At 42.8% G+C, this 27,932-nt stretch overlaps 1 protein-coding gene across 7 annotated transcripts in view; it reads right to left on the bottom strand.

Moving 5' to 3' along the window:
- ASAP1 (ArfGAP with SH3 domain, ankyrin repeat and PH domain 1) overlaps positions 1 to 27,932 on the bottom strand; it is a 558,081-nt gene that overhangs the window by 25,704 nt on the left and 504,445 nt on the right. For 5 of the 7 annotated variants that reach the window (XM_033933030.1, XM_033933028.1, XM_033933033.1 and 2 more), the window contains one exon: positions 5,895 to 5,953. In XM_033933030.1, coding sequence (XP_033788921.1) covers positions 5,895 to 5,953 — 59 coding nt within the window. The remainder of the gene's footprint in view (positions 1 to 5,894; positions 5,954 to 27,932) is intronic. The other 2 variants (XM_033933029.1, XM_033933035.1) reach the window with 1 other exon arrangement.

The following is a 27,932-nucleotide window of genomic DNA, read 5'->3' as shown; positions in this document are numbered from 1 at the left end:
AAAGATGAGTGGACAAAGAGCTTCTCAGAAGCTTAGGACCAAGACAAGAAAGACCAGCAATCTGGACTCTCAGAGAGCTGACAGCCAAACCCTTTTCTAGCCCATCCTGAAGGAACACTAGAATTAGTGGTATTGACCAAAGCGGTCCTGATCCTGGAGCGCAATTGGGTCCCGTGTAAGGAGATGAAGATGACAGGGAAGCCAGAGCCCCTGATCCAGCTATAAGTGAGCTAGGTCGGCATACCATGGCTGCCTTGGCCATTCAGGCGCCACGAGAATCACCCAACCTCTGTGCGCCTTGATTCATCTCAGCAGATGGCCTATCATGGGTCATGGAGGGAAGACATAAAGATGGCCCTCCAACTAGGAGGGCTGCTGCGTGAGCGGACTGCTGGGCACAATGGACCACTGGTCTGACCAAGCAGCAGCAATTCTTATGTTCTTAAAGCAGCCATGGCCACATCAAAGCATCCAAGCCTTCGCTTCCTGGCTCGTGAAGGTGGCTGAAAAACCAATCCGACTTTATGTTTGCTGCTGATGCCATGAGATCAAATGTTGGGTGGCCCCACTGCTCTACTATGTAGTGGAAGGCACTCTAGGACAGGGCCCATTCCCCTGAATCCAGAGTCTTATGGCTGAAATAATCTGCCTGAACATTGTCCAGTCCAGCTATGTGTGCCACTAAAAGGTGGTGCAAAGATGTGCTCCTAGTGCCTCCCTTGATTGACATAGGCCACTGCAATAGCACTGTCCGAGAAAGCACAGTTACTTACCGTAACAGGTGTTATCCAAGGACAGCAAGCAAATATTCTCAACATATGGGTGACGTCAACCACGGAGCTACGATGCGGACAGCTTCACATGCAGACTTGCTTAAAGAACTTTTGGAAAGTTTGTGACTGCTGCACCGCGTGAGTGCCTTCCACCCCAACGTAGAGCGCGCGTCTCCTCAGTTCAGATAGATTGCTAAGAAGCCAACCAGGGGAGGTGGGTGGGTTGTGAGAATATCTGCATGCTGTCCCTGGATAACACTTGTTACAGTAAGCAGGCAGCATATTCTCAACATATGGATGACCTCCAAGCTAACCAGAATGGGATGTGGGAGTGTTGGCAATTTAGGAGAATAAATTTTGCAATACTGCCTGGCCAAATTGGCTATCCCGTATGGAAAAAGAATCCTGAAAATAATGAGAGGTGAAGGTATGAACCGAGGGCCAAGTGGCAGCTTTGTAGATTTCATCAATAGTAGTAGATCTAAGGAAAGCTACAGATACTGCCATGGCTCTAACCTTATGGGCTATGACTCAACCCTCTAGATGCAGTCCAGCCTGAGCATAACAGAAAGAGATGCAAGCAGCCAACCAGTTGGAGATGGTTCGCTTTGACACTGGATGTCCAACTTGTTTGGATCGAAAGAGATAAAAAGATGAGGAGAAGATCTATGAGGCTTAGTCCTTTGCAAGTAGAAAGCTAAAGCACACTTGCAGTCCAAAGTATGAAGAGCTGTTTCTCCAGGCATGAGGCTTTGGAAAAAACCCTGGAAGTACAATGGATTGTTTGAGATAAAATTCTGAAACAACTTTTGGTAAGAATTTAAGATGAGTATGGAGGACCACCTTGTCATGATGGAATACTGTGAAAGGTGGGTCCGCTACTAAAACTTGTAGCTCACTGACTCTGTGAGAGGAAGTGAAAGCAATGAGAAAAACCACTTTCTATGTGAGGTATTTCAGATGAGCCGTTGACATTGGTACAAATGGAGGCTTCATCAATTTGGCAAGAACCATGTTGAGGTCCCAAACCACTGGAGGCGGTTTGAGAGGTGGTTTGACATTGAAAAGTCTTTCATAAATCTGGAAACCACAGGATGAGCAGAGAGGGGTTCCCCTTCGAATGGCTGATGGAAAACAGCAATTGCACTGAGATGTACTCGAATGGATTTTGATTTGAGGCCCGATTGAGATAAGTGAAACGGGTAATCCAGAACTGAAGGCAAGGAGGTAGATTGAGGCTCCTTGTGATGAAGAGTGCACCAAGCAGAAAACTGAGTCCATTTCTGGTTGTAACATTGCCTAGAAGAAGGTTTTCTGGAAGCTTCTAAAATGTCTGCTAGAGATTGACAGAACTGCAGATTAGCAGTTACGTTGAAAGGTACCAAGCTGTCAGATGCAGAGACTGCAGGTTGGGATGAAGCAGAGACCCCTGACTCTGTAAGCAGAGATGGAAAAACTAGAAGAAGTAGTGGCTCCCTGCTGCTGAGTTGAAGTAGAAGGGAGAACCAAGGTTATCTGGGCCACCAAAGAGCTATCAAATTCATGGTGGCCTGTTCCATTGAGGGATTCTGAGGTGAAGTCTGGCAAACGGAGTCACGTGAACTGTAGAGGCCATATGACCCAAAAGAACCATCATGTGTCTCGCTGATAGTGAGGTGAGGGGGCAACACTTTGTGACAAAGATGTATGAGAGTATCCTGAAGTTTTGAGGAAGGAATGCTCTGAATTGCACAGTGTCCAATACAGCTCCAATGAACTGCAGATTTTGAGAGGGCTATAGCTGGGATTTTGGAAAGTTTATTTCGAACCCCAAACTTTGGAGGAACCAAATAGTTTAGTGGGTCGCTACAATAACCCCCTGAGATGTTGAATCTTTGATGAGCCAGTCGTCCAAGTACAGGAAAATCTGAAGACCATGATTGCGCAGAGCCGCTGCTACTACCATTAGGTACTTGGTGAAATCTCTGGGAGATGATGCCAGGCCAAAAGGTAGCACTCTGTATTGAAAATGATGATTTCCCATCCAAAATCTGAGAAACTTGCAGAAGACTGGAAGAATGGGAATGTGAGTGTAAGCCTCTTTGAGATCCAGAGAGCATAACCAATCGTTGTGATCCAGAAGGTGATATAAGGAAGCTAGAGACAGCATCCAAAATTTGTTGAGAGCTGAGGTCCAATATAAGTTGTAGATCTTCCGTCTTCTTCGGGACATAAGACCATATGAATTGCGCTGCTGGGTCAGACCAGTGGTCCATCATGCCCAGCAGTCCACTCACGAGGCAGCCCCCAGGTCAAAGACCAGTGCTCTAAATGAGTCCAGCCTCACCTGTGTATGTTCCAGTTTAGTAGGAACTTGTTCAACTATGTCTTGAATCACTGGAGGGTGTCTTTCCCTATAATAGACTCCGGAAGAGTGTTCCAGCTTTCTACCACTCTCTGGGTGAAGAAGAACTTCCTTACATTTGTACGGAATCTATTCCCTTTTAACTTTAGAGAGTGCCCTCTTATTCTATCTACCTTGGAGAGGGTGAACAACCTGTCTCTATTCCCTTCAGTATTTTGAATGTTTTGATCATGTCCCCTCTCAGTCTCCTCTTTTCAAGGGAGAAGAGGCCCAGTTTCTCCAGTCTCTCACTGTACGGCAACTCCTCCAGCCTCTTAACCATTTTAATCGCTCTTCTCTGGACCCTTTTGAGTAGTACTGTGTCCTTCTTCATGTATGGCAACCAGTGTTGGATGTAGTACTCCAGGTGAAGGTGCACCTTGGCCCGGTACAGCAGCATGATAACCTTCTCCAATCTCTTCGTGATCCCCTTCTTAATCATTCCTAGCATTCTGTTCACCTTTTTTGCCGTCGCTGCGCATTGCGCGGACAGCTTCACCAACTTGTCGATCAGAACTCCCAAGTTTCTTTCCTGGGAGGTCTCTCCAAGTACCGCCCCGGACATCCTGTATTTGTGCGTGAGATTTTTATTACCTACATGCATCACTTTACATTTATCCATGTTGAACCTCATTTGCCATGTTGATGCCCATTTCTCGAGCTTGATTATGTCATGTTGCAAATCTTCGCAATCCCCCTGTATCTTCACTACTCTGAATAACTTCGTATCGTCCGCAAATTTAATTACCTCACTCTTCGTACCAATGTCCAGATCGTTTATAAAGATGTTGAAGAGCATGGGTCCAAGCACCGAGCCCTGCGGCACCCCACTGGTGACGCTCTTCCAGTCCGAGTATTGTCCATTTACTCCCACTCTCTGTTTTCTATGCTCTAGCCAGTATTTAATCCAAGTGAGTATTTCACCCTCGATTCCATGGCTCACAATTTTCTGAAGTAGTTGTTCATGTGGAAACCTTGTCAAACGCCTTCTGAAAATCCAGATATACAATGTCGACTGGGTCACCCTTGTCTATCTGCCTGTTTACTCCCTTGAAGAAGTGCAGCAAGTTCGTCAAGCAAGATCTGCCTTTGCTGAAACCGTGCTGGCTGGTCCTCATCAGACCGTGTCGGTCAAGGTGATCAATGATGTGGTCCTTTATCAGTGCCTTTACCATCTTTCCCGGTACTGAGGTCAGACTCACTGGTCTGTAGTTTCCTGGATTTCCCCTCGAACCTTTTTTGAAGATTGGCGTAATATTCGCCACCTTCCAGTCTTCAGGAATCTTTCCCGATTTGATCGACAGATTAGCTATTAGTTGAAGCAGTTCAGCTATAGTCCCTTTCAGTTCCTTGATGACCCTCGGATGGATGCCATCTGGTCCCGGGGTTTTATCGCTCTTAAGCCTATTGATCTGCCTGCATACCTCTTCTAGACTGACCATCAACCCTGTCAGTTTCCCGTCTTTGTTTCCAGCATATAGCCTGATGGGTTCCAGTATGCTGTGTATATCCTCTTCGGTAGTAAAGGGAGTAAAACCCCGTGCTCTGCTGTTCCAGAGAAACTTTCTCGATGACACAGAGACAAAGCAGAGATTGAGCTTCCTGAAGAAGAAGGGTGAGCTGCGACGAACTGGAAGGACGCTCTCTTAGAGGGAGATCTGATGGAACCTTCAGAAAGTTAAGAGAGTAACCCTCCCTGATGATTGTGAGGACCCAGAGGTCAGATGTAATCAGTTCCCATCGTTGATAAAAATGATGAAGACAACCTCCGCTGGGAAGACAGAGGCAGAAAGATTGATGTTATCCTGTTTTAGATGGTCAAAAAGGCTGAGTGGACTTGGGCGCAGCAGGAGCATGAAGTTTACGCTGCCATTGTTGTTGTTGCTGCTGTTTCTTAGGAGGCGGCCTTGAATAAGGTGTTGATTTCTGAGGATAATGCTTCTGATAAGATGGAGGAGATCTATAACTCTTAGCGGTAGAAGGCTTCGGCTTCAGCTGAATTATAGAGGTGAACAATTTCTCATGCTCAGACAAGCGTTTTGTGGCTGCCTCAATGGAGTCATCAAACAACTCATTTCCTTGACATGAAATGTTGGCAAGTCGATCTTATAAGTTTGGATCCATGTCCACAGTTCGTAACCAGTCTAGATGACGCATGGCTACCCAGAATGCAGTAACCCTGGAGGACATTTCAAAAGCACCATATGCAGCTTGAACCATATGCATGCGAAGTTGACCTAGAGTAGAATGCATATGCTGGAACTCTGATAACCGATGTTTTGGTATATATTTGAAAAAAGCAGGCATAGCATTGACCAAATGCTTCAGATATGATGTGAAGACAAAATTATAGTTTAAAATCCGATTTGTGGCTCCCAGCTAGGTTGGCACACCCCAAGTGCAGATCTGAACCCACCCCCCTTAGTGGCATTGATGACTACAAAGGCATCGCAGCTTATATGTACACTTTATACTTATGGTGAGCGCCACTGCCTGGAATACTCTACGCCTACTTCCTTTCATAAAAATATAATGCCTGATGTAAAATGGATTACTGTATATGTCTGGCATAATTTGCATAATTCTGCCAAATTTGAAAAAAAAAAGCAGTATAGTGTTGATATAGTATAGTATATATATAGTATAGTGTTTGATATAGTGTTGCATTTAATAGCTGCTTTTTAAATGTTTAAATAATGGATTCATGTAAAATAAAAGCAAACAAACAAAAATCTTACCTTTTTGAGGTAGTTTAGGAAGAACTCTAGGGCCAAGTGCAGTCTTTGTAGCACCGCTGCTAATTGACAGAAACAAAGCCATAATTAACATGTGTACTTGTATATCTTTTTCTTCCTTTGTCTTATCCCCATCTTCCCTTCTTTTTACCTCCTAACCTCAAGTAACATCTAATTCAAGGACCCTTGCAAAACAAGAAGGTTAATAAGAAATTTTCTTTGGGGTTAACCCATAGGCAGGGCTGCTCTTGCCAGTAGGTTAACTACAACCAAGGCCAGAAGAGTTTTCATGGAAAAGTGGGGAAGCGCAGCAAAGCAACTTCAGTATCTGTCAGAGCTTTCCTCCTGCTAAACCTGCTGTCAACACCCCTCCACCTCCTCTCACATTGGACCTCAATTAAAGAGTGAGCACTGTGTGGGCCATGTAAGTACAGGCTGGTGCTGAAGTGCTGCATTGTTCTACTGCTCACTCCCTTTGAGGCAACCTTCTTGTTGGAGGATAACAGGACACAGTAGCACTTCTGTGTTTACTTGTACTTATAGGGCCTGTATTGCACTCACTCACTTTTTAAAAAAAATCTTTATTCATTTTCAAAAGCCAACATTAAGTGCAACAGATTAACAAACTAATATTACTATAATCAGCACTCAATACAATCAAATGATATAATAAATATATAACACCTCCTCCCGCACCCTCCCACCCACCCTTCCTGGATGTGCATAACAGAAATTAAAGGGAAATACGTATGTTCATTTCATACAAAATTTTGTTAATGGATCCCAAATTGCTTTGAATTTATTATAGTGTCCCAATTTTAACAAATTCATATGTTCAAATTTATAAATTTGGCATAAAGTTTCCCACCAAAAACTAATTTATATTATCCCAATTTTTCATGATCAGCTGCAAAGCAACTTCTGCCATGACGAGAAGCAGCCTATTCTGATTTGCATTCACTCTTGATTAACTTATCACTACTGGTGGAGGAGGAAGAGAGGGCATCAGTGGCTCAGAAGAATGGAGAGAAGGGGAAGAAGGAAAAATAAGAAAATACTGTCCAAATTGTGAAACCAGCTCCTCCCTGCCATCAGAGCTACAGACAGCCTGTTACCCTTCTGGAAAGCAGTGAAGACAATCTTATTCTCAAACCAGTACATTCCTGACTTAAGACTCTAACTGCCCAAGTCATGGCGTACCCTAATCGCACATGCCTAACTGGGACTCATAGCTTATATGCCATTTAATGTTCTCCCGTCTAATGTCTTCAGTACTATTGTCTGTATCTCTGTAACCTGTACTGGGTTCTTGGGGAGAACAGGCTATAAAACTAAGTAACTAACTAAATAAATAAATAAATTGGGGAAGAGAGGAAAGAGATGCTAGCCAACTGGGGAGTGGGTAGGAAAAGAAGGATAGATATTAGCCAATTGTGTGGGAAGGGGAGGATATAAACAGAGGTACAGGGGAGATGCTGGCTATAGGGAAGGTAGAGTGGGGTAGGGGAGATGATGGCCACAGAGAGGGAGATAGAGAGGTTCAGGAGACATACTAGCAACTGGGGAAGGGGAATGGGAGATCCTGGCTTTCTTGAGGGGATGGAGTAGAGAGGGGAAAGGAAGATGTTGATCATAGATGAGAGAAATAGAGAAGGGAAAGGATGAACCTGGCAACCTTGGGGGTGTTGGCGAGGAGGGAAAGATGCTGAACTATGTAGGGGTGGGTAGTAGGGTCTGATGTTTTCCTGATTTGTGTTTGTGGAGGGGGTGCATAGTTGAAGATTCACCAATGTGCAGATGTTAAGACTATAGCATTTACACACACGTGCATAAATGCTAGTGTGGTGCCTAAATGCCATTCTACAATTACCCGCTTAACATACAGATTGCATATTTGCAAAGAGGGCATACATAGGGGTAGTGGCGTACCTAGCATATGTGACACCCGGGGCCCATCATTTTTTGACACCCTCCATCTATATGAAAAATATGATTTTTAGTAATAATCCACATATTGCACAAGAGTGTACCTAGGAAAAGGCAGCATCTTAAACACTGCAGTGAGCACTAGAACACCAACACATACATTGTAAAACTAAACAAACCAGATCCTGCACAATCAATTGATCCTGTACAGTCGATGCTATCAGAAAGCCATGTCCCTTTCATACACACAGACAGATACACCCTTGCCCAATCTATATATATATAAAATCGGAGGTATGTATGTGTGTATGTATGTATGTGTGTGTGTATGTATGTATGTATGTGTGTGTGTGTGTATGTATGTATGTGTGTGTGTGTGTATGTGCCGCGATCACGCAAAAACGGCTTGACCGATTTGAACGAAACTTGGTATGCAGATCCCTCACTACCTGGGGTGATATGTTCTGGGGGTCTCGCGGCCCACCTGCACACGTGGGCGGAGCTACAAACAGAAAATCAGATTTCACCCATTCATGTCAATGGAAAAAATGTAAAAAGCTGCCATTCTCACAGTAATTCAAAAACAGCTTGACCGATTTGAACGAAACTTGGTATGCAGATCCCTCACTACCTGGGGTGATATGTTCTGGGGGTCTCTCGGCCCTCCTGCACATGTGGGCGGAGCTACAAACAGAACATCAGATTTCACCCATTCATGTCAATGGAAAAAATGTAAAAAGCTGCCATTCTCACAGTAATTCAAAACCGGCTTGACCGCTTTGAACGTTTAAAGCAACCATGAGAGGTAATATTATTTCATATTCAGCATACGTTAGGAAAAAGTTTACGAAACAATTTGTTGATTTGGAAAAGGAAATTAAAGTATTGGAAAGTAATTTAATTAATAGATGGGAGTGGAATACTTTACAATTATTATTAAAAGCAAAAGTTAAATATAATGAGTTATCCTCTAAATTTGTAAGGAATGATTTATTTTCTCAACAAACTCAATACTATGGAAATTCAAATAAGGCGGGTAGGATGCTAGCAAATTATCTTAAAGCAAGGAAAAGAAGAACAAAAATTGTTGTAATAAAAGATAAAAATGGAAAATCACATAATAAAATTGATCAGATTCTAAAACAATTTTTTAGTTTTTATAAAGACTTGTATTCTTCTGAATCTTACAGAGATAGAGAAAAGGATGGATTGGAATTTTTAAGTTCACTTAAGGGGCCTCAAATTCCTGAACATATAATAATAATAACTTTATTCTTGTATACCGCAATACCATGGAAGTTCTATGCGGTTAACAATAGAAGAGACTGTACATTTACAGCGAAGTTACATTTACAGCGTTGTTACATTTACAGCGATGTTACATAAATGGCAGTGAAAATTAACAGCGAAGTTACATACATTTACAGTGAAGTTACATATTACAGCGTTTTTACAATTACAGCGATGTTGCATATATGGCAGTGAAAAGGCATGTGCTAAGAAGAGGCTGTACATTTACAGCGATGTTACAAATTATAACGGTGTTACATTTACAGCGTTGTTGAATATAAGGCCGTGAAAAGGCATATGCTATGGAGGCCTGAGGGGCCTTTAGATCAAAACTGAGATTGGGTAAGAGGGTCATATCGAGGTAGGGAGGGAGCAGGGAAGGAGGGAAGGCAGAGTTAGCGGAATTTGTCGAAGAGGAAGGTTTTTAGTGACTTCCTGAACAGGTGATAAGGCGGGGAGTTGGAGATGAGGTCAGTTAGGCAATTGTTCCATTTGCCCGCTTGGAATGCTAGGGTTCTATCAATGAATCTCTTATAGAGGCAGCCTTTTAGGGAGGGAAAGGTGAATAAATGAGTGTTTCGTGTGCGAGAGGGGCCTGCTATTTCAAGATGCTCAGACAGGTAGATTGGGGAGGAGCCAGTTAGAGTTTTGAAACAAAGGCAGGCGAACTTAAAGATGATCCTTGCCTCAACTGGGAGCCAGTGGAGTTTGGTGTAGTAGGGGCTGACATGGTCATATTTGTTGAGATCGTAAATGAGGCGGACGGCTGCATTTTGGACTATTCTTAGACGTTTGATGGTGTTTTTATAGGTTCCGAGGTAAATAATGTTGCAGTAGTCTAATATGCTTAGCACCAGAGATTGAACGAGTAGTCGGAAGGCTTGGTGGTCGAAGTAACGTTTGATGGTGCGCAGTTTCCAGAGGGTGCAGAAACATTTTTTCACCTGGGCACTGGTATGGTCATCGAAGGTTAGAGTGCGGTCCAGGATGACTCCGAGGATTTTTATGGTGGGTAGGATAGGGTAATCTAGTCCATTCAGTTTGAGGGAGGTGTTTGTTAATTTATGGTTTGGACTCGCTAGGAAAATTTTGGTTTTTTCAGGGTTCAGTTTTAATTTGAATTTGGAGGTCCATATTTCTAACTTGGTGAGGATGGAAGAGATGAGTTGTTCCGTTTCTAGAGTGAGTGAGGTGATGGGAATAATGATGGTGATGTCGTCTGCATATATGAACGATTTTAGGTTTGAGTCGGCTAGGGATCGTGCCAGAGGGGCCAGGTAAATATTGAATAGGGAGGGGGAAAGAGGGGAGCCTTGTGGGACTCCACAAGGGTTACGCCAGTGGTGGGAGAAGGCTCCATTACTATGGACCTGGTAGGTACGGTTAGTTAGGAAACCTGTGAACCAGTTTATTACTTGGCCAGAGATGCCGATGGAGTCAAGGCACCAGAGCATAATGTCGTGGTCGACTAGGTCGAAGGCGCTGCTCAGATCGAATTGGAGTATCAGGGCGCTTTTGCCCAGTGAGAACAGGTGGAGGAGGTAACTTGTCAGGGCAGTTAAGATTGTTTCTGTGCTATGGTTTTGTCTGAAACCGGACTGGGAGTCGTGAAGAATGTTGTAAAAGGAAGTTTAGAAGAACCTATATCTTTAAAAGAGTTAGAAACAGCATTGAAGTCTCTTAGAGTTGGATCCGCTCCAGGTGGTGATGGATATACGGTAGAGTTCTATAAATTATTCTATAAATTATTTCAAAATACTTTGTTACCCTATTTGTTAAAATTATATCAATACCAACTGAATAAAAGTTGTATATCAGGTACTATGGCAGATTCATTAATTATTGTCTTACCAAAACCAAACAAAGATCATACTTTGGTATCAAACTACAGGCCTATTTCATTAATTAATGTAGATGGTAAACTTTTAGCCAAAGTTTTGGCATTAAGATTGGCCAAAGCTCTCCCTTTTATTATTGATACTCACCAAACAGGATTCGTTGCAAGAAGACATTCTTCCAATAATACCAGACTGGCTTTTCATACTTTAAATTTAACAAAAGATATTCAGGATCCGGCATTCTTAATTTCTTTGGATGCAGAAAAAGCCTTTGACAGAGTTGAATGGTCTTTTGGCTTGCTCACGGTGTGTGTACTGTAATTCAATTAGCTTTCCCTTTCACTGCCTTGACAAAGGATTCGAAACGCGTCGGCGTTTAGGGGAAATGTTTACAGCTGAAAGCTAAGTACTAAATTAAGCAGTGCTTGCAGTATGATAACTTATAAAAAGAAAAATAACTTATAAAAAGATAATATACAGACCAACATATTACTATGATTTGATATAATAACTATTTATACTAAATATCGAAAACGGAGGAGGTGGCACCGAAGGGTATATGAAGATTATTTCCCTTCAAACCTAAGTGGTTTGTCGGGCCGTCTGATACCCGTTTCGCACCTCGGTAATAGACTCAGTTTGGTGAGTTTATTCTTTAGTGGACTCTGACATTCATTTTGGTGTTCTTTTATGTATCAAGCATTAGAATGGTTTGGTATAGGGACTGGTTTTATTCAAATGATTCAGACATTGTATAGCTCCCCTGGTGCTAGGCTATATATTAATAATAATTTATCGGATAGATTTAGTTTACAAAGGGGGGTTAGACAAGGTTGTCCTTTGTCTCCTTTGCTTTTTGATGTTGTTCTGGAACCCTTGTTGATAGCTATTAATCAGGCAAAGGAGATACAAGGAATTCCGTTTTCAAGTTGGGAATATAAGCTCTCCGCTTATGCGGATGATATTCTGCTTTATTTGAGGAAACCAGAGACTACTATTCCATGTTTGCTTGAATTGATTGAAAAATTTGGAAAGTTTTCTGGGTACAAGATTAATTGGAGCAAATCGGAAGTGCTACCACTTAATGTACATTGTACCAAAGGATTATTTGATTCATTTACATTTGTTTGGAAAGAAGATGGATTAAAATATTTAGGAATCAATATCAAAAGTAATATTGAGGATACAGTAAAGGAAAATGAAAAACTTTTATTAAAGAAAGTAACGGAAATGTGTGAGCAATGGAATCCTTTATATTTATCTTGGTGGGGGAGAGTTCAAACAATTAAAATGATGATATTGCCTGTGGTTTGTTATCAAATGAGTATGATACCAGTTTTTTTTCAGGGGTCATTTTATAAAAAGTTGAATGGTATTCTTACAAAATTTGTTTGGTTGGGGAAAAGACCTAGAATTGCTTTAGTAAAGTTACAAAAAACAATTGTGGAAGGGGGGGTAAATTTTCCAAATTTTTATAGGTACCATCAAGCCTATATTTTAAGACAGGGTATGTATTGGGTCCTTCCAGAGCTCATGGAGAATGTCCCAGTTGTATTTAGAATGGCGACTCATGTTTCCTATACATTTGGTTCATCTTTTGAGTATACCAATGCCTAATAGATACAAAGGGAATAGAATTTTGATTGATACTTGGAAGACTTTGAGATATGTTACTAAATTATCACCTATTCCAATTTTTAAATCATTAAATCAATCCATTTGGCTAAACTCCAAGATTAAAATAGGCGGTCATAAAATTCTCTGGAAACAATGGATCATTGCAGGAATAAGAACTTTAAATGATGTTATTTCAAATGGTAAGCTGCTTAGTTTTTCACAGCTGCAACATAAATATGGTTTTACTAAGTCACAAAGTTTTAAATGGTTGCAGCTGAAGCAGGCTATTCAGGAGGGGTTCCCTGAATGGAAAGATCTTGATACTCAATATAGTTTGGAAATCCTGTGTTTCCAGGCGGATTTCTTGGGTCACCAAGCCGCTAAGTGGTATAAATTGATATATGGTTTTACAAATAAAAAACAAAAAACGGGTCTAAGAGACATTTGGAGCATTGAGATTAAGCATCAAATTTCTGCTTCTCAATGGCCACGAATTTGGTCTTGGAGAATTAGATGTACAGTGTCGGCATCTATGAGACAGACTTGGTTCTTTTTGTTGCATAGAGCTCTTTTGACCCCAGTACGTTTACAAAAGTTTGATAGCTCTAGATCTAATAAATGTTGGCACTGTAATCTAGAAGCAGGGACTTTGGATCATCTAATTTTTTATTGTCCTTGTATTAACGCCTTCTGGAAGTCAATTTGGTCTCAAATTAATTATTTTCTAGAAAATCCAGTTGCTATGTCATATGATACAATTTTGTTTGGAACAATGATGAGAGCAAAGAGTCAAATTTCAGCAAATAATAATAAATTACTAATGATTATGACAGGAGTTGCCATTCAGAATATAACTAGAAATTGGAAAGATTATACAAGACTTAACTATACTTTTTGGTGGAATTCTATATGTTATATTTATAAAATGGAACGAATTCTTGCTATGCAAAAAGGAAATTATAACAAGTTTAAAAAAATTTGGGGGCCATTGATTGAATATTCGAATGATTAGACACTTTTTTTTTTTTATAGAAGAATAATATGATATGGGATTGGGAGGGTATAATGTGTGAGATTCAAATAAAATGTTGATATGTGTGGAAGGGAAGGGGGGAGGGGGGATAATATAAGATTTAATATTATATGAAGTATACAAGTGAATTGTATGAATATTGAATGATTATTGTATACTTGTTATGAGATATGAAAATGAATAAAGAATTGGAAAAAAAAAAGAAACTTGGTATGCAGATCCCTCACTACCTGGGGTGATATGTTCTGGGGGTCTCGCGGCCCACCTGCACACGTGGGCGGAGCTACAAACAGAAAATCAGATTTCACCCATTCATGTCAATGGAAAAAATGTAACAAGCTGCCATTCTCACAGTAATTCAAAAATGGCTTGACCGATTTGAACGAAACTTGGTATGCAGATCCATCACTACCTGGGGTGATATGTTCTGGGGGTCTCGCGGCCCACCTGCACACGTGGGCGGAGCTACAAACAGAAAATCTTATTTCACCCATTCATGTCAATGGAAAAAATGTAAAAAGCTGCCATTCTCACAGTAATTCCAACTATAAAACACTTTCTATGACACTATAACCACTAGGGACATAGTTTCTATTCTACCACGGACACCATACATATAGAGTTTGTATGTTCTAACTGTGTTTGTAACTGTTTCCTTCATGCACCCCAGTTCATAATGTTATTACATTACATGAGTATTCACATATCCTGAACTAGGAACACAGGTTCCATTCTGAACCGGGAACAAACTGCATGGAGTTTCTTTTCAACCTGAGTTTCCACATATTGAGTTGTTTAAATCAATACTGAAACTTTTGGATGCCACTTATTCCAACAGATCTTCCTTTTCAGTTTAAGAGATTGCAAATTCCAGTGAGACTTGCATTCTCTATCACAATCAACAAATCACAGGGACAGACTATTACATACTGTGGAGTGGATTTAAGATCCCCCTGTTTTTCCCATGGACAACTCTATGTTGCTTGATCAAGGGTGGGTTCACCCAAGAATTTATATGTTCTTGCTCCTGGAGGTGAAACTAAAATTGTTGTTTATAATCAAGTTTTGTGTTAGTTGTATTGTATTCATTTTGTCAAATATTTCACATTATAATTTGATTATTGTACTTTTTATAAAGCTGTAAAAAAATAATTTCATTCACCACTATAAAGTATCTTATTTCAATCCATTTACTGTGTTATTGCTATAATTAAATACCCGTGCAACGCCGGGGCATCAGCTAGTATGGAATAATCACAAACTAAAAATTAAAAAATGTAGACAAAAGTTAAACTGAACTGCCAAGAAACCAGACTCTGCATACAATGCAACACCACAAAAACAATAATACATGTCCTCTAATACTGTGCAAAATATAAAGACAATAGATGTAAATTTGAAAAAACTGATACATAACAATCACCACTTTACAAATTAACAAATAAAAATAAAACAAATAATGAGAAATAAGAAAATACCATTTTATTGGACTAATCCCCGTAAGCTCGGTCCTCAACCCCACAAACCACCTGATTCCATCCACACAAGCCTTGAATTGTTTTATATTGAACTTATTATATTAAAGTATAAAAAGAGACAATATTCTGTACAATTGTCAATTTATAAATCAGCATCTTTTCCCCACTCTCTGTTCCCCATTTCCCTTCAGCGTCCTCAGCCCACTCTTCTCCACTTTCCTTCAGCGCACGCACATAAAAACAAGCAAGTAATTGTATATCATTATTCATTCTATTCATTCATAGAAATTAAAGTCTAAATAATGCCAGTCACATAACAAAACATGATTTTACAAAAATAATTCCCTGCACAGTCAAGCCTGCAAGGATTACTAGATGTCTTTCAGCAGCTCCCCTCCCTCCCCCCCTTACCTTCGTGGCCAAGTAAAAATGATCTACCAACACTAACATTTTAAAAACACAAAGCACACTGTACGCAGAGAAAATGTTAAATATCATTTATATTCTGCGGGTTTTCAAAGAGGTCAAGGCAGATGACTTTATGCAATGTCACCTCAGTAACAACTATACAAAAATAGACAAATATACTCCCTCCCTTTTTACTAAACTGCGATAGCGTTTTTTAGCGCAGGGAGCTGCGCTGAATTCCTCATACTGCTCTCGACACTCATAGGCTCCCTGCGCTAAAAACTGCTATTGCAGTTTAAAAAAAGGGGGCCCATAGTGCAAAATATAGACAGCATATATAAATTCTCAAAACGGACACATTTTGATCACTAAATTGAAAATAAGATCATTTTTCCTACCTTTGTTTAGTAATTTCATCAGTCTCTGGTTGCACTTTATTCTTCTGACTGTGCATCCAATATTTCTTCCCTTCTTTCAGCCTCCTGTATGCTTCCTCTCCTCCAGAACTCATTCCCTCCCCCAACTTTTTCTTTGTTTCATCCTGTCCCCTTCTTTCTTTCTCTCTCCATGCCCCCTTTCCTTCTGTGTGTCTGTCTTTCTCTCTCTCTCTCCGTGCCCCATTTCTTTCTTTCACCCTGCCCCCTTCTTTCTCTCTCCATGCCCCCTTTCTTTCTCTATGTCTGTCTGTCTCTCTTTCTCCCCATGCCCCATTTTTTTCTTTCTTTCACCCTGCCCCCTTTCTTTCTTTCTGGGTCCCTGCCCCCCTTTCTTTCTTTCTGGCTCCCTGTCTACCCCCATTTCTTTCTTTCTCCCTGCCTTTCTCCCATGCCACCGCCGCCACCACCACCATGCTGCCACCACCGCCGGGGAAAGGCTGCCACTGGCCATCGGAAACAGGCCGGCGCCGAATTCGCCCTGCTTCGTTTTCCGCAGGCCGACCAACTCTGGCTGTCCGATGTCAATTCTAACGTCGGAGAGGACGTTCTGGGTCAGCCAGGCAAAATTGACGTCAGAATTGACGTCGGACGGCTATAGTTGGTCGGCCCGCGGGAAACGAAGCAGGGCGAATTTGGAGGGAGGGAGAACTGGCGCCGGCTTCTTTCTGATGACGGCAATGGCAGGCCAGCTGTGCACCCCCTTGGGCCCGTGCACCTGGGGCGAACCGCCCCCCATTAGGTACGCCACTGCAAAGGGGAAATACTCAAGGCTCCCACTTATATGTGTAACTTACAGAATTTTCCCCATACTACTATAGAATCTGCATGGAAAGCCAAGTGGCCAAACATTTTCTTAAACTTGGACCTTGGTGCTGCCTAAATGAAGTGCTGCTCAGTTTTTAAACCTTCAGTTGCTATAAATTAGGACTTAAGATGATCACTACACTAATGGGAGCCATGGAAATCCCTAGATGATGATATCTTTTGAAAGAAAAAGCTTTGTATCAGTAGCAAACACTTTTTCACCAAAACAGAAATTTTAAGAATAAAAAGAAAACCAGAGCATTTAGGAACAAAAATTACACAGTGGAAATAATTTGAAAGTGTGGACATTATTTTGTATAATTCCCCATACTGTGATCACATATCATTTCAGAGAAAGAGACAATGCAGGGACTATAAAAGCCAGACAATGAGAAACTGCAGACTGTTTAGCAGCAAGGTCTCCTGTTTGCAATTCTTGATGGCTGGCTGCAATTTATCAACCACAAGCCCGCTCAATTACCTAGCTAGTTGTCTTGGTAGATTAGGTCTCAGATATACCACTTCAACTGATTTTATTTAAGATTTACTACATTTAAAAAAAAATTTAATCCACAATGATGTACTCTAGTGGAAACTGGGCATAGGAAATTTATAAGTGCAGTACAGTAATAGTATGATAAGATTCTCAAATATCAAAGTAAACAATTAGAACAATGTAAAATTGGAATTAGGCAAATTAAATCACAGTAATAAGATAGTGTCAACATAGTAAACATCTATATTACTAGAGGCACGATACTTACAATGTAAACAGTACACATTAAAACATCTTAATAGACAGAGAAGGGGACATAAATAAAGGGTATAATAAAGGAGCTGAGGTAGATAAAAGCGAGTGACTAATTTTAAGGGAAAATTGCATATGCATTTTCAAAGGTTTGTGCAACTGATTTCAGTTAGAGTATATGCGGTGAGGTAATCTTACAATATGTGTAGCTGATGTTAGTCCAGGTGTGCTCATATATCCAGTCAGTTGTCTCATCCATTAAAGGCTAAGATTTACTTTTTGTTAAATGAAATGTAGTCTTGAGCTAGGCAAAGCCATTCTGGGAATAAGTTCTAGGGTGTGGGGCAGCTTCTAGAATACTAGCTGGCAGGCATCATAGCATATCTCCTTTGGCAAGGGTATAATAAAGGGTAATCATTGGAAGGACCTTAAGAAAGTGCAAACCTGCATAGAGGGAAATCCTGAGCACCCATGGTATGGGTCCTAAAGTGACTGAGTTAAAAACTGATTAAGTGGAAGAAGACAATGGGTAATGGTAAATGGAATTTGCTCTGAGGAAAAGGATGCTATTGGTGTGCCTCAGGGATCCACTCTAAGTTCTTTGTGAGTGATAATGTGAAAAGGTTTGCCTCTTTATGAATGATACCAAACTCTATAATAGGGTAGACACCCTAGAGCAGTGTATTGCAAACTGTGTACCCCAAGATGCTGGCGAGTAGGAGAGGCACTGGCGCCAGCTGACTGCTTACAGGATGTGCCTCTCACATTGAGAGGCACGTCTTGTAGTCAGTTAGCCAACGGCTCTCCTCCTCGCCTCTCCTTCTGCAGCACCCCCCACTGGCAGTAATAGGAGGCTCAGGGCTGCAGCTGGAGGACATCTGTGCATTTCCGGGTGCCCTCCAACTGCAGCCCCGAGAATAGTGTGCCAGCAGCTTAAAAAGTTTGGGACACACTGCTCTAGAGAGTGTGGATAGCATCACTCTGCTAGGCAGTTGAAGTGGTATATCAAATTGGGAATAAATACCGTATTTTCACATAGATAACGCACACCCGTGTAAAACGCGCACACGGGTATAGTGCGCGAAAAACACAAATTTATGTACAGAAATTTTTATATACCGCGCACACCCGTATACCGCGCATGCTGCCCGACTCTCCCGTCGCTGCCCGACTCTCCTTTCGCCCGCCCCGACTCTCCTCTGGCCACCCCGACTCTCCTTTCGCCCGCCCTGACTCTCCTCTCCCCCTTGAAGTCTTGTCCCCACCCTGAAAACCTGATGCCCCCCTCCCGACGTCCGATTCACCCACCCCCCCAGGACCGCTCGCACCCCCACCCCGAAGGACCGCTCACACGCACTCCCACCCGCACCCCCACCCTGAAGGACCACTCGCACCCCCACAGCCTCCCGACCACCCCCATCATGTAGAAGCTCCTACCGGTGTCCTGCTGCTTCCTCTTGGCGGTCCCAACTCCCCGACACGATCGGGGCAAGAGGGAGCTCAAGCCCTCTTGCCCCAGCCAACCGCGGCACCCCCGACACGATCGGGGCAAGAGGGAGCTCAAGCCCTCTTGCCCCCCAAACTCCCCGACACGATCGGGGCAAAAGGGAGCCCAAGCCCTCTTGCCCCGCTGACTCCCCAACTCCCCGACAATATCGGGCCAGGAGGGAGCCCAACTCCTGGCCCTGGTGACCCCCCCCCCCCCCGCTAGTTGTTCGGGCCAGGAGGGAGCCCAAACCTTCCTGGCCACGGCGATCCCCTACCCCCACCCCGCACTACATTACGGGCAGGAGGGATCCCAGGCCCTCCTGCCCTCAACGCAAACCCCCCTCCCCCAACGACCGCCCCCCCCAAGCCGACCCGCGACCCCCCTGGCCGACCCCCACGACACCTCCACCCCCTTTCCCCGTACCTTTGTGTAGTTGGCCGGACAGACGGGAGCCAAACCCGCCTGTCCGGCAGGCAGCCAACGAAGGAATAAGGCCGGATTGGCCCATCCGTCCCAAAGCTCCGCCTACTGGTGGGGCCTAAGGCGCCTGGGCCAATCAGAAGAGGCCCGGGAGCCTTAGGTCCCGCCTGGGGGCGGGGCCTTGGGCACATGGTCGGGTTGGGCCCATGTGCCTCAGGCCCCGCCCCCAGGTGGGACCTAAGGCTCCCGGGCCTATTCTGATTGGCCCAGGCGCCTTAGGCCCCACCAGTAGGCGGACCTTTGGGACGGATGGGCCAATCCGGCCTCATTCTGTTGTTGGCTGCCTGCCGGACAGGCGAGTTTGACTCCCGTCTGTCCGGCCAACTACACAAAGGTACGGGGAAGGGGGGTGGGGGTGTCGTGGGGATCGGCCAGGGGGGTCGCGGGTCGGCTGGGGGGGGCGGTCGGAGGTTCTTGGGGGGGGCGGTCGTTGGGGGGAGGGGGGGTTTGCGTCGAGGGCAGGAGGGCCTGGGATCCCTCCTGCCCGTAATGTAGTGCGGGGTGGGGGTAGGGGGGTCGCTGTGGCCAGGAGGGTTTGGGCTCCCTATTGGCCCGAACAACTAGCGGGGGGGGGGGGGGGGTCGCCAGGGCCAGGAGGACTTGGGCTCCCTCCTGGCCCGATATTGTCGGGGAGTTGGGGAGTCGGCGGGGCAAGAGGGCTTGAGCTCTCTCTTGCCCCATCGTGTCGGGGGTGCCGCGGTTGGCTGGGGCAAGAGGGCTTGAGCTCCCTCTTTCCCCGATCGTGTCGGGTGTCGGGACCGCCAAGAGGAAGCAGCAGGACACCGGTAGGAGCTTCTACACGATGGGGGGGGGGTCGGGAGGCTGTGGGGGTGCGAGCGGTCCTTCAGGGTGGGGATGTGAGTGCGGGTGGGAGTGCGTGCGAGCGGTCCTTCGGGGTGGGGATGTGGGTGCGGATGCGTGCGAGCGGTCCTGCGGGGGGGGGGGGGGGGAACTATGTAAAAAAAATTTTGTACAACGCGCTCACGCGTATAACGCGCAAGGGTGTGCGCGGTACGTAAAAACCACGTATAACGCGTGCGTTATATGCGAGAAAATACGATACATAAATAGTGAAGCTTGAAGAATGGTCCAGAAATTAGAAATTAGCATTCAGCAGTAAAAAAAATGCAGGGTCAGGCATTTGGCTTTAAAAACCTAAGTTAGAATATAGTACAGGAGGTGAAGTATTTCTGGGGTTGAAAGATGAGCAGAACTTAGGGATGATCATATCTGATGATCTTAAGGTACCTGAACAGGTAGAACAAGGAAATGGCCAAGCAAGAAGGATGCTTGGGAGCATAGGAAGAGAAATTGCCAGCAAGAAAAAAAGAAGTAAAAGTACCCTTGTATAAGTCTCTGGCGAGTTCCCCTTTCAAATACTGTATGCTATTCTGGAGGCTTCACTTTCACAAAGATATAAACAAGATGAATTGATTCAGAAGGTAGCTACAAAATTGGTCAGTAGGGACACACTTACAGACCTCAATATGTATACTTTGGAAGAAAGGTGGGAGAAAGGGGATAGAATAAAGACATTTTAATATATCCATGGATTTAATGTACATGGGGCAAGTCTATTTCAATTGAAAGAAAACTCTGGAATGAGATGGGATGAACTTAAAAGATCAGAAGTTCTGGAAATAAGGAAATACTTAAAAAATAAAAATAGAAAGTATGATGGAATGGCCTCCCAGTGGAAGTATTGGAGATAGAGACTGTATCTGAATTAAAGAAAGCATGTGGATCTCTTAGGGAGAGGAGGAGATAGTATATGGTATGGATGGACAGACTATGTTTCCATGTAGATTGCTTCCTGGAACAACTTATCAAGGAAAATACAAGAGGAAATGCAATTCTGGACTTAATTCTAAAAGGACTGCGAGGACTTGCACAAAGTGTAGAAGTAGAAGGGATGCTGGGAAACAGCGATCACAACATGATGCGCTTCGATCTGGATGCAGGGGCGAAACATCGGTCCAGAATGACGGCCACGGCACTGAACTTCTGAAAAGGGAATTACGAAGAGATGAGACTCATGGTGGGGAAGAAGATTAAAAAGAGGATAAGCACTGTAAAAAAAACGCTAGAGCAAGTCTCTTTTTAAGGACACAGTCACCGAGGCGTAAAATGTATATATACTGCGTATCAACAAGGGATCCAAGAGGAAAAAGAACAAGGAACCGGCATGGCTCACTGTAGAGGTGAAGGAAGCGATCAGAGATAAGAAAATTGAGTTTAAGGAATGGAAAATGTTAAGAACGGATGAAAACTGGAATAAGCACAAACAACATCAACGCAGGTGCCATAAGGTGGTAAAAAGAGGCCAAAAGAGACTATGAGGAAAAAATAGCCAAGGAAGCGAAAAACTTCAAGCCATTCTTTCGATATATTAAGGGGAAATGACCCGTGCAGGAAGGGGTAGGACCATTGGATGACCATGGAATAAAGGGAGTGCTAAAGGAGGACAAAGCAATCGCCGTCAAACTCAACACATTTTTTGCATCTGTATTTACTAAAGAGGATATATACAGCATACCGGAACCCATCAGGCTATATACTGGAAACGAAGACGGGAAACTGACAGGGTTGATGGTCAGTCTAGAAGAGGTATGCAGGCAGATCGATAAGCTTAAGAGTGATAAATCCCCGGGAAAGGATGGCATCCATCTGAGGGTCATCAAGGAACTGAAAGGGGCTATAGCTTAACTGCTTCAACTAATAGCCAATCTGTCGATAAAATTGGAAAAGATTCCGGAAGACTGGAAGGTAGCGAATGTTACGCCGATCTTCAAAAAAGGTTCGAATGGAGATCTGGGAAACTACAGACTGGTGAGTCTGACCTCAGTACCGGGAAAGATGGTAGAGGCTCTGATAAAGGACCGCATCATAGATCATCTTGACGGACACCTGATGAGGACCAGCCAGCACGGTTTCAGCAAAGGCAGATCTTGTTTGACGAACTTGCTGCACTTCTTTGAGGAAGTAAACAGGCAGATAGACAAGGGTGACCCAGTCAACATTGTATATCTGGATTTTCAGAAGGCGTTCGACAAGGTTCCACATGAACGACTACTTTGGAAAATTGCGAGCCATGAAATTGAGGGTGAAACACTCACGTGGATTAAAAACTGGCTAGAGCATAGGAAACAGAGAGTGGTGGTAAATGGACAATACTCAGACTGGAAGAGCGTCACGAGTGGGGTGCCGCAGGGCTTGGTGCTTGGACGCGTGCTCTTCAACATCTTTATAAACGATCTGGACATTGGTACGAGTGAGGTGATTAAGTTTGTGGATGATACAAAGTTATTCAGAGTAGTGAAGACACAGGGGGATTGCGAAGATCTGCAACGTCATATAATCAAGCTCGAGAAATGGGCATCGACATGGCAAATGAAGTTCAATGTGGATAAGTGTAAAGTGATGCATGTCGGTAACAAAAATCTCATGCACGAATACAGGATGTCTGAGGCGGTACTTGGAGAGACCTCCCAGGAAAGAGACTTGGGAGTTTTGATTGACAAGTCGATGAGGCCATCCGTGCAATGCGTCGCAGCGGCGAAAAGGGCGAACAGAATGCTAGGAATGATTAAGAAGGGGATCACAAACAGATCGGAGAAGAATATCATGCTGCTGTACCAGGCCATGGTACGTCCTCACCTGGAATACTGTGTCCAGCACGGGTTGCCGTACATGAAGAAGGACACAGTACTACTCGAAAGGGTCCAGAGAAGAGTGACTAAAATGGTTAAGGGTTTGAAGGAGTTGCCGTACAGTGAGAGATTGGAGAAACTGGGCCTCTTCTTCCTTGAAAAGAGGAGACCGAGAGGGGACATGATCGAAACATTCAAAATACTGAAGGGAATAGACTTAGTAGATAGCAGATTGTTCACCCTCTCCAAGGTAGGGAGAACGAGAGGGTACTCTCTAAAGTTGAAAGGGGATTGATTCCGTACAAACGTAAGGAAGTTCTTTTTCACCCAAAGAGTGATAAAAAACTGGAATGCTCTTCCGGAGTCTGTTATAGGGGAAAACATCCTCCAGGGATTCAAGACAAAGTTGGACAAGTTCCTGCTAAACTGGAACGTACGTAGGTGGGGCTGGACTCATTTAGAGCACTGGTCTTTGACTTGGGGGCCACCAAGTGAGCGGATTGTTGGGCACGATGGATCACTGTTCTTACCCAGCAGTGGCAATTCTTATGTTCTTAGCCAATTGTCTGTTCTACAAGTTTTCCTAAAAACGGTATGCAAGGTACTGGTAAGTAGTTTTCCAGCTTATTCTGATCAAAAGTGCTCTTCTTTAGCAGAAGTTGCAACACTGCCTTTTTTATTGCTGTTGGAAGCTGTTCATTAGAAAGAAAAGAAGCTAAGGTTTGTGTGGCTCCTTCCAAGAGGCCCATGCTTGCCAACACCAACTGTATTATCTTTGATGGGCAGCGATCCAAGGCAGCAGATGTCAGTTGTAGGAGTCTCAAAATTTTATCATAGTTCTCCTCTATTACTGGATAAAATTTCCATATTTCACTTATTTTGGACAGATGACAGCTCAGTAAAAATATTGTTAATGCATTAGATCAGATGCAGCCAACCCTGTCTAAGATAAACAGATAATAAACTATGACTATTATCTAAGAGATATTACAAGAGATGGTAATGCTCTCAGGTATATGTTTAGATATCCAAATATTAACACTTTTAAGGAGAGAGATGCAATAGAATCAAACCAATATATCAAAAAACAATGCATACATTATAGCTATGGACTGCCTAGGAGCAACATGAGATAAGTGCTTAGCTTTCATTGCTGTTTTTCCTTTGAACTTCCTTTTGTACATTTAAATAACACTTACTTTGCAGAGTGACAGATTTTTTGTAATTTGGTTTTTGACAGAGACCTTTTTTTCGCTTCAGAGTTTTTTTTCTCTCTGATTTTTGGGGTGGGCCGATTAGCGTTAAGTACTCCTTAGCGGTGCTTTATGTACCTGGAGTCATTATCTCGACTGGTTTTGAGGCCCCTTTGGTAAATTATAATTTCTGTTAGTCATTCAGCATAGTGAGTGTGAGATGAATTTTTGTTTTTTGATTCAGTGGTTTGATATATTTAGATATGTCATCATTTGATCAGATGGTGAATGGACTGAATGAGATATATTTATTTAACTACATAAAATAAAAGGGATGGGATTTGAAAGACCACCTTTCTGTAGTTACAATCAAAGCAGTACAGTAACAGTATGATAAGATTAAGCATACATGTACTTATTTTGTACCTGGGGGATAAGTGACTTGCCCAGAGTCACAAGAAGCTGCACTGAGAATCAAACAAGGTTTCGTTGGTTCTCAGGCCACTGCATTTAGCTATTAGGCTATTCCTCCACTGCTGCTGATAAATGTTAAATAAAATCTCACATTGATTTTAGAAGGGATTATGAAATCAAAATGTCAAGAACAGACTAAATAGAAATAGTAAATAGAAAAATTGATTAGCCTGTAATTAGATACAAAGAAACAATAAAATCTGTAAAAATATTGAGGCAATTCTAAAACTGGGCAATGTAGTTTAGGTGCCTCAAAGCTATGCGCTAAGCATTAATTCTATAATAGCATCCGAGTGCCTAGATGCCATCTTAGAATATTATGATGTAAGCATTTAGGTTGCTCACTCTCGAACCAGGTATATAGTAGGTGTAAATCAGGGGTCTCAAAGTCCCTCCTTGAGGGCAGCAATCCAGTTGGGTTTTCAGGATTTCCCCAATGAATATGCATGAGATCTCTGTGCATGCACTGCTTTCAATGCATATTCATTGGGGAAATCCTGAAAACCTGACTGGATTGCGGCCCTCGAGGAGGGACTTTGAGATCCCTGCCATAAATGGACACATCTAATGCAGCACTTATGGCTGAAACTCCTCTCATATGAAGCAAGACTAGAGAGGTTAGGGCTCTTCAGCTTAGAAAAGAGAAAGCTGAGGGGAGATATTATTGAAGTCTATAAAATCCTGAGTGGTGTAGAACAGGTTCAAGTGGATCCATTGTTTACACTGTCAAAAATTACAAAGACTAGGAGACACTCGAAGTTACAAGAAAATATTTCATCCTATTGGTTTTAAAAGTATCTTTATACTCAGAGAATAGTTAAGCTCTAGAACGCATATGTGGTAAAAGTGGTTAATGTGGCTGGTTTTAAGAAAGGTTTGGATAATTTCCTGGAGGAAAAGTCCATGGTTTGTTATTGAGACAGAAATTGGGGATGCCACTGCTTGCCCTTGCTACTATTTGGGATTTTTGCCAAGTACTAGTGACCTGGGTTGGCTACTGTGAAGATGGGCTACTGGGCTAGATAGTTATTCTTATGTGCGCAACTTTGTGTTCCTGAAAAGTTGTGTGTGTGTAAGTGGGATACACACCCACATGTACACCCCCCTCACATTTGTATGCTATAGCAGTTGTATGCTCATATTATAGAATATCTGCTAACACTTAGGCATGTAAGTATGCATTATTTGCACATGTGCTTATAACATGGGCATAAACATGGCACCTAACTGTAGGAGTCCTGCTGTAGGGGAGGGACATTAAGGTGGGCAGACTAGATGGGCCGTGGGCCCTTATCTGCCATCTATTTCTATGTTTCTATGTTTCTATGAGAGCAATGATGTTATCCCAGTTAACTGAATTTGACATAGAATTATCAGAAGCTATTTAAACTGTAAACATAATAGAAGGTATTGGGTGAGAGAATGTTGAAGTACTTTAACCAGTTATAATTTCCAGACATTTTTTTGATAGGAAGACATAAGGATCAGATATAATATCTAAAACATAAATGTCAACAATTCAATCGGAAAAGAGGGTTTTCTTTGAGTATAGCAGGTATATATTTTCACATGTGGGTAACATCACCCACAGAACTTGGTATGGATAGATAAGTGTACTGTCACTTTAAATTTTAAGCACTGCACATGTTCTGGTGCCTTTCTGCCCGACATTGGCTAGTGAGACATGCAGTTCAGTAACAAACCTAAGAAATTAACTAGGGGAGATGGGCAGGTTGTGAGTATACAAACCTACATGTCCTCGGAGAACACCTGCTACAGGTGAGTAACTTTGCTTTCTCTGAGAACAAGTAATAATAATAATAGCAGTTTATATACCGCAGGACCGTGAAGTTCTATGTGGTGGGACTCCCAAGCTGCCAGGGTTACAGTGAACAAACATAAGCCTGGCAAAGCCCAAAAGGGTTGGAAGGAAGTTGGTGTTTAGGAAGAGAATAAATTTTGCAGATGCAATGTTGTTGGAGTCAGTGCAGGGGTCACTGCCAATGTAGGCTGAAGTTGGGTGTCTGTTTCAGAATCCCCAGCCATGGCTCAATGTTCCCATTGTGGTACTAAAATATTTCTCAAATTGAAGTTTACAGGCCTTCACAACCTCTTCTGCATACCCAAGATAGTCCTGTTGCACTGAGAGCACCTCTTGAAGTTGCTAGGCACCTTGGACATCAAGGGGAAAACCTCTGCGAAATCAAAGGGCTCAATGGCCCGGGGAGATCGAGTAAAACTGAAGCTGAAAACCACTCAATATTCCCAGAATGGGATTCAGCATTGATCAAAATGTTTTGTTATGCTATGTTAATCAGGTGGTCTACTCCGCCTTTATCTATCCAGTTCAAGGTCGGATTACATTCCAAGAGGTCAGTTACCCAGGAAGTTACAATGGACAGTTTAGTTTGACACTACTACTACTTATCACTTATATAGCACAGAAAGGCATACACAATGCTGCACATTTTGACATTTATAGACAGTCCCTTCTTGGAAGAGCTTACAATCTAACTTGGACAGACAGATATGACATAGAGGGTAGGGGATGCAGAACCCAAGGTGAGAGGAGTTAGGAGTTGAAAGCACTCTCAAAGAGGTAGGCATTTAAACGGGCCTTGAACACTGGCAGAGATGGAGTTCATTGCTGATCTGCTGCTAGTGATATGTAAACTGTCACTAAAATCATCCATAGTACCTGAAGATTGGAGGGTGGTCAAAAATTATGTTGATTTTTTAAAAGGGTTCCAGGGGTGATCCTGGAAATTACAAACCGGTGAGCCTGACTTCAGTACTGGGTAAAATAGTGGAAACTATTATAAAAATTAAATGGAAAATGTAGACAAACATGCTTTAATGGGACAGAGTCAGCTTGGGTTCAGCCAAGGGAGATCTTGCCTTGCCAATTTGCTTGATTTTTTTTGAAGGTGTTAATAAAAATGTGGATAAAGGTGAGAAACTATTGTTAACTCATTGATGTCAATATTTTATCTATTGTAGCTCATTGACAATGGACAGCCCATCTCTTTTGTAAACCGCATAGAACCAAAAGGCTTTTGCGGTATATAAATAAAAATTTATGTTATGTTGTTAGTGTTTCTAGGTTTTTAGAAATCTTTTGACAAAGTTCCTCATGAGAGACTCCTGAGAAAATTAAAAAGTCATGGGACAGGAGG

Source organism: Geotrypetes seraphini, chromosome 2, assembly GCF_902459505.1.
Source record: "Geotrypetes seraphini chromosome 2, aGeoSer1.1, whole genome shotgun sequence".
Lineage (NCBI taxonomy): Eukaryota > Metazoa > Chordata > Amphibia > Gymnophiona > Dermophiidae > Geotrypetes > Geotrypetes seraphini.
The sequence above is the reverse complement of the archived record's forward strand: the minus strand, read 5'-3'. Positions and strand labels throughout refer to the sequence as shown.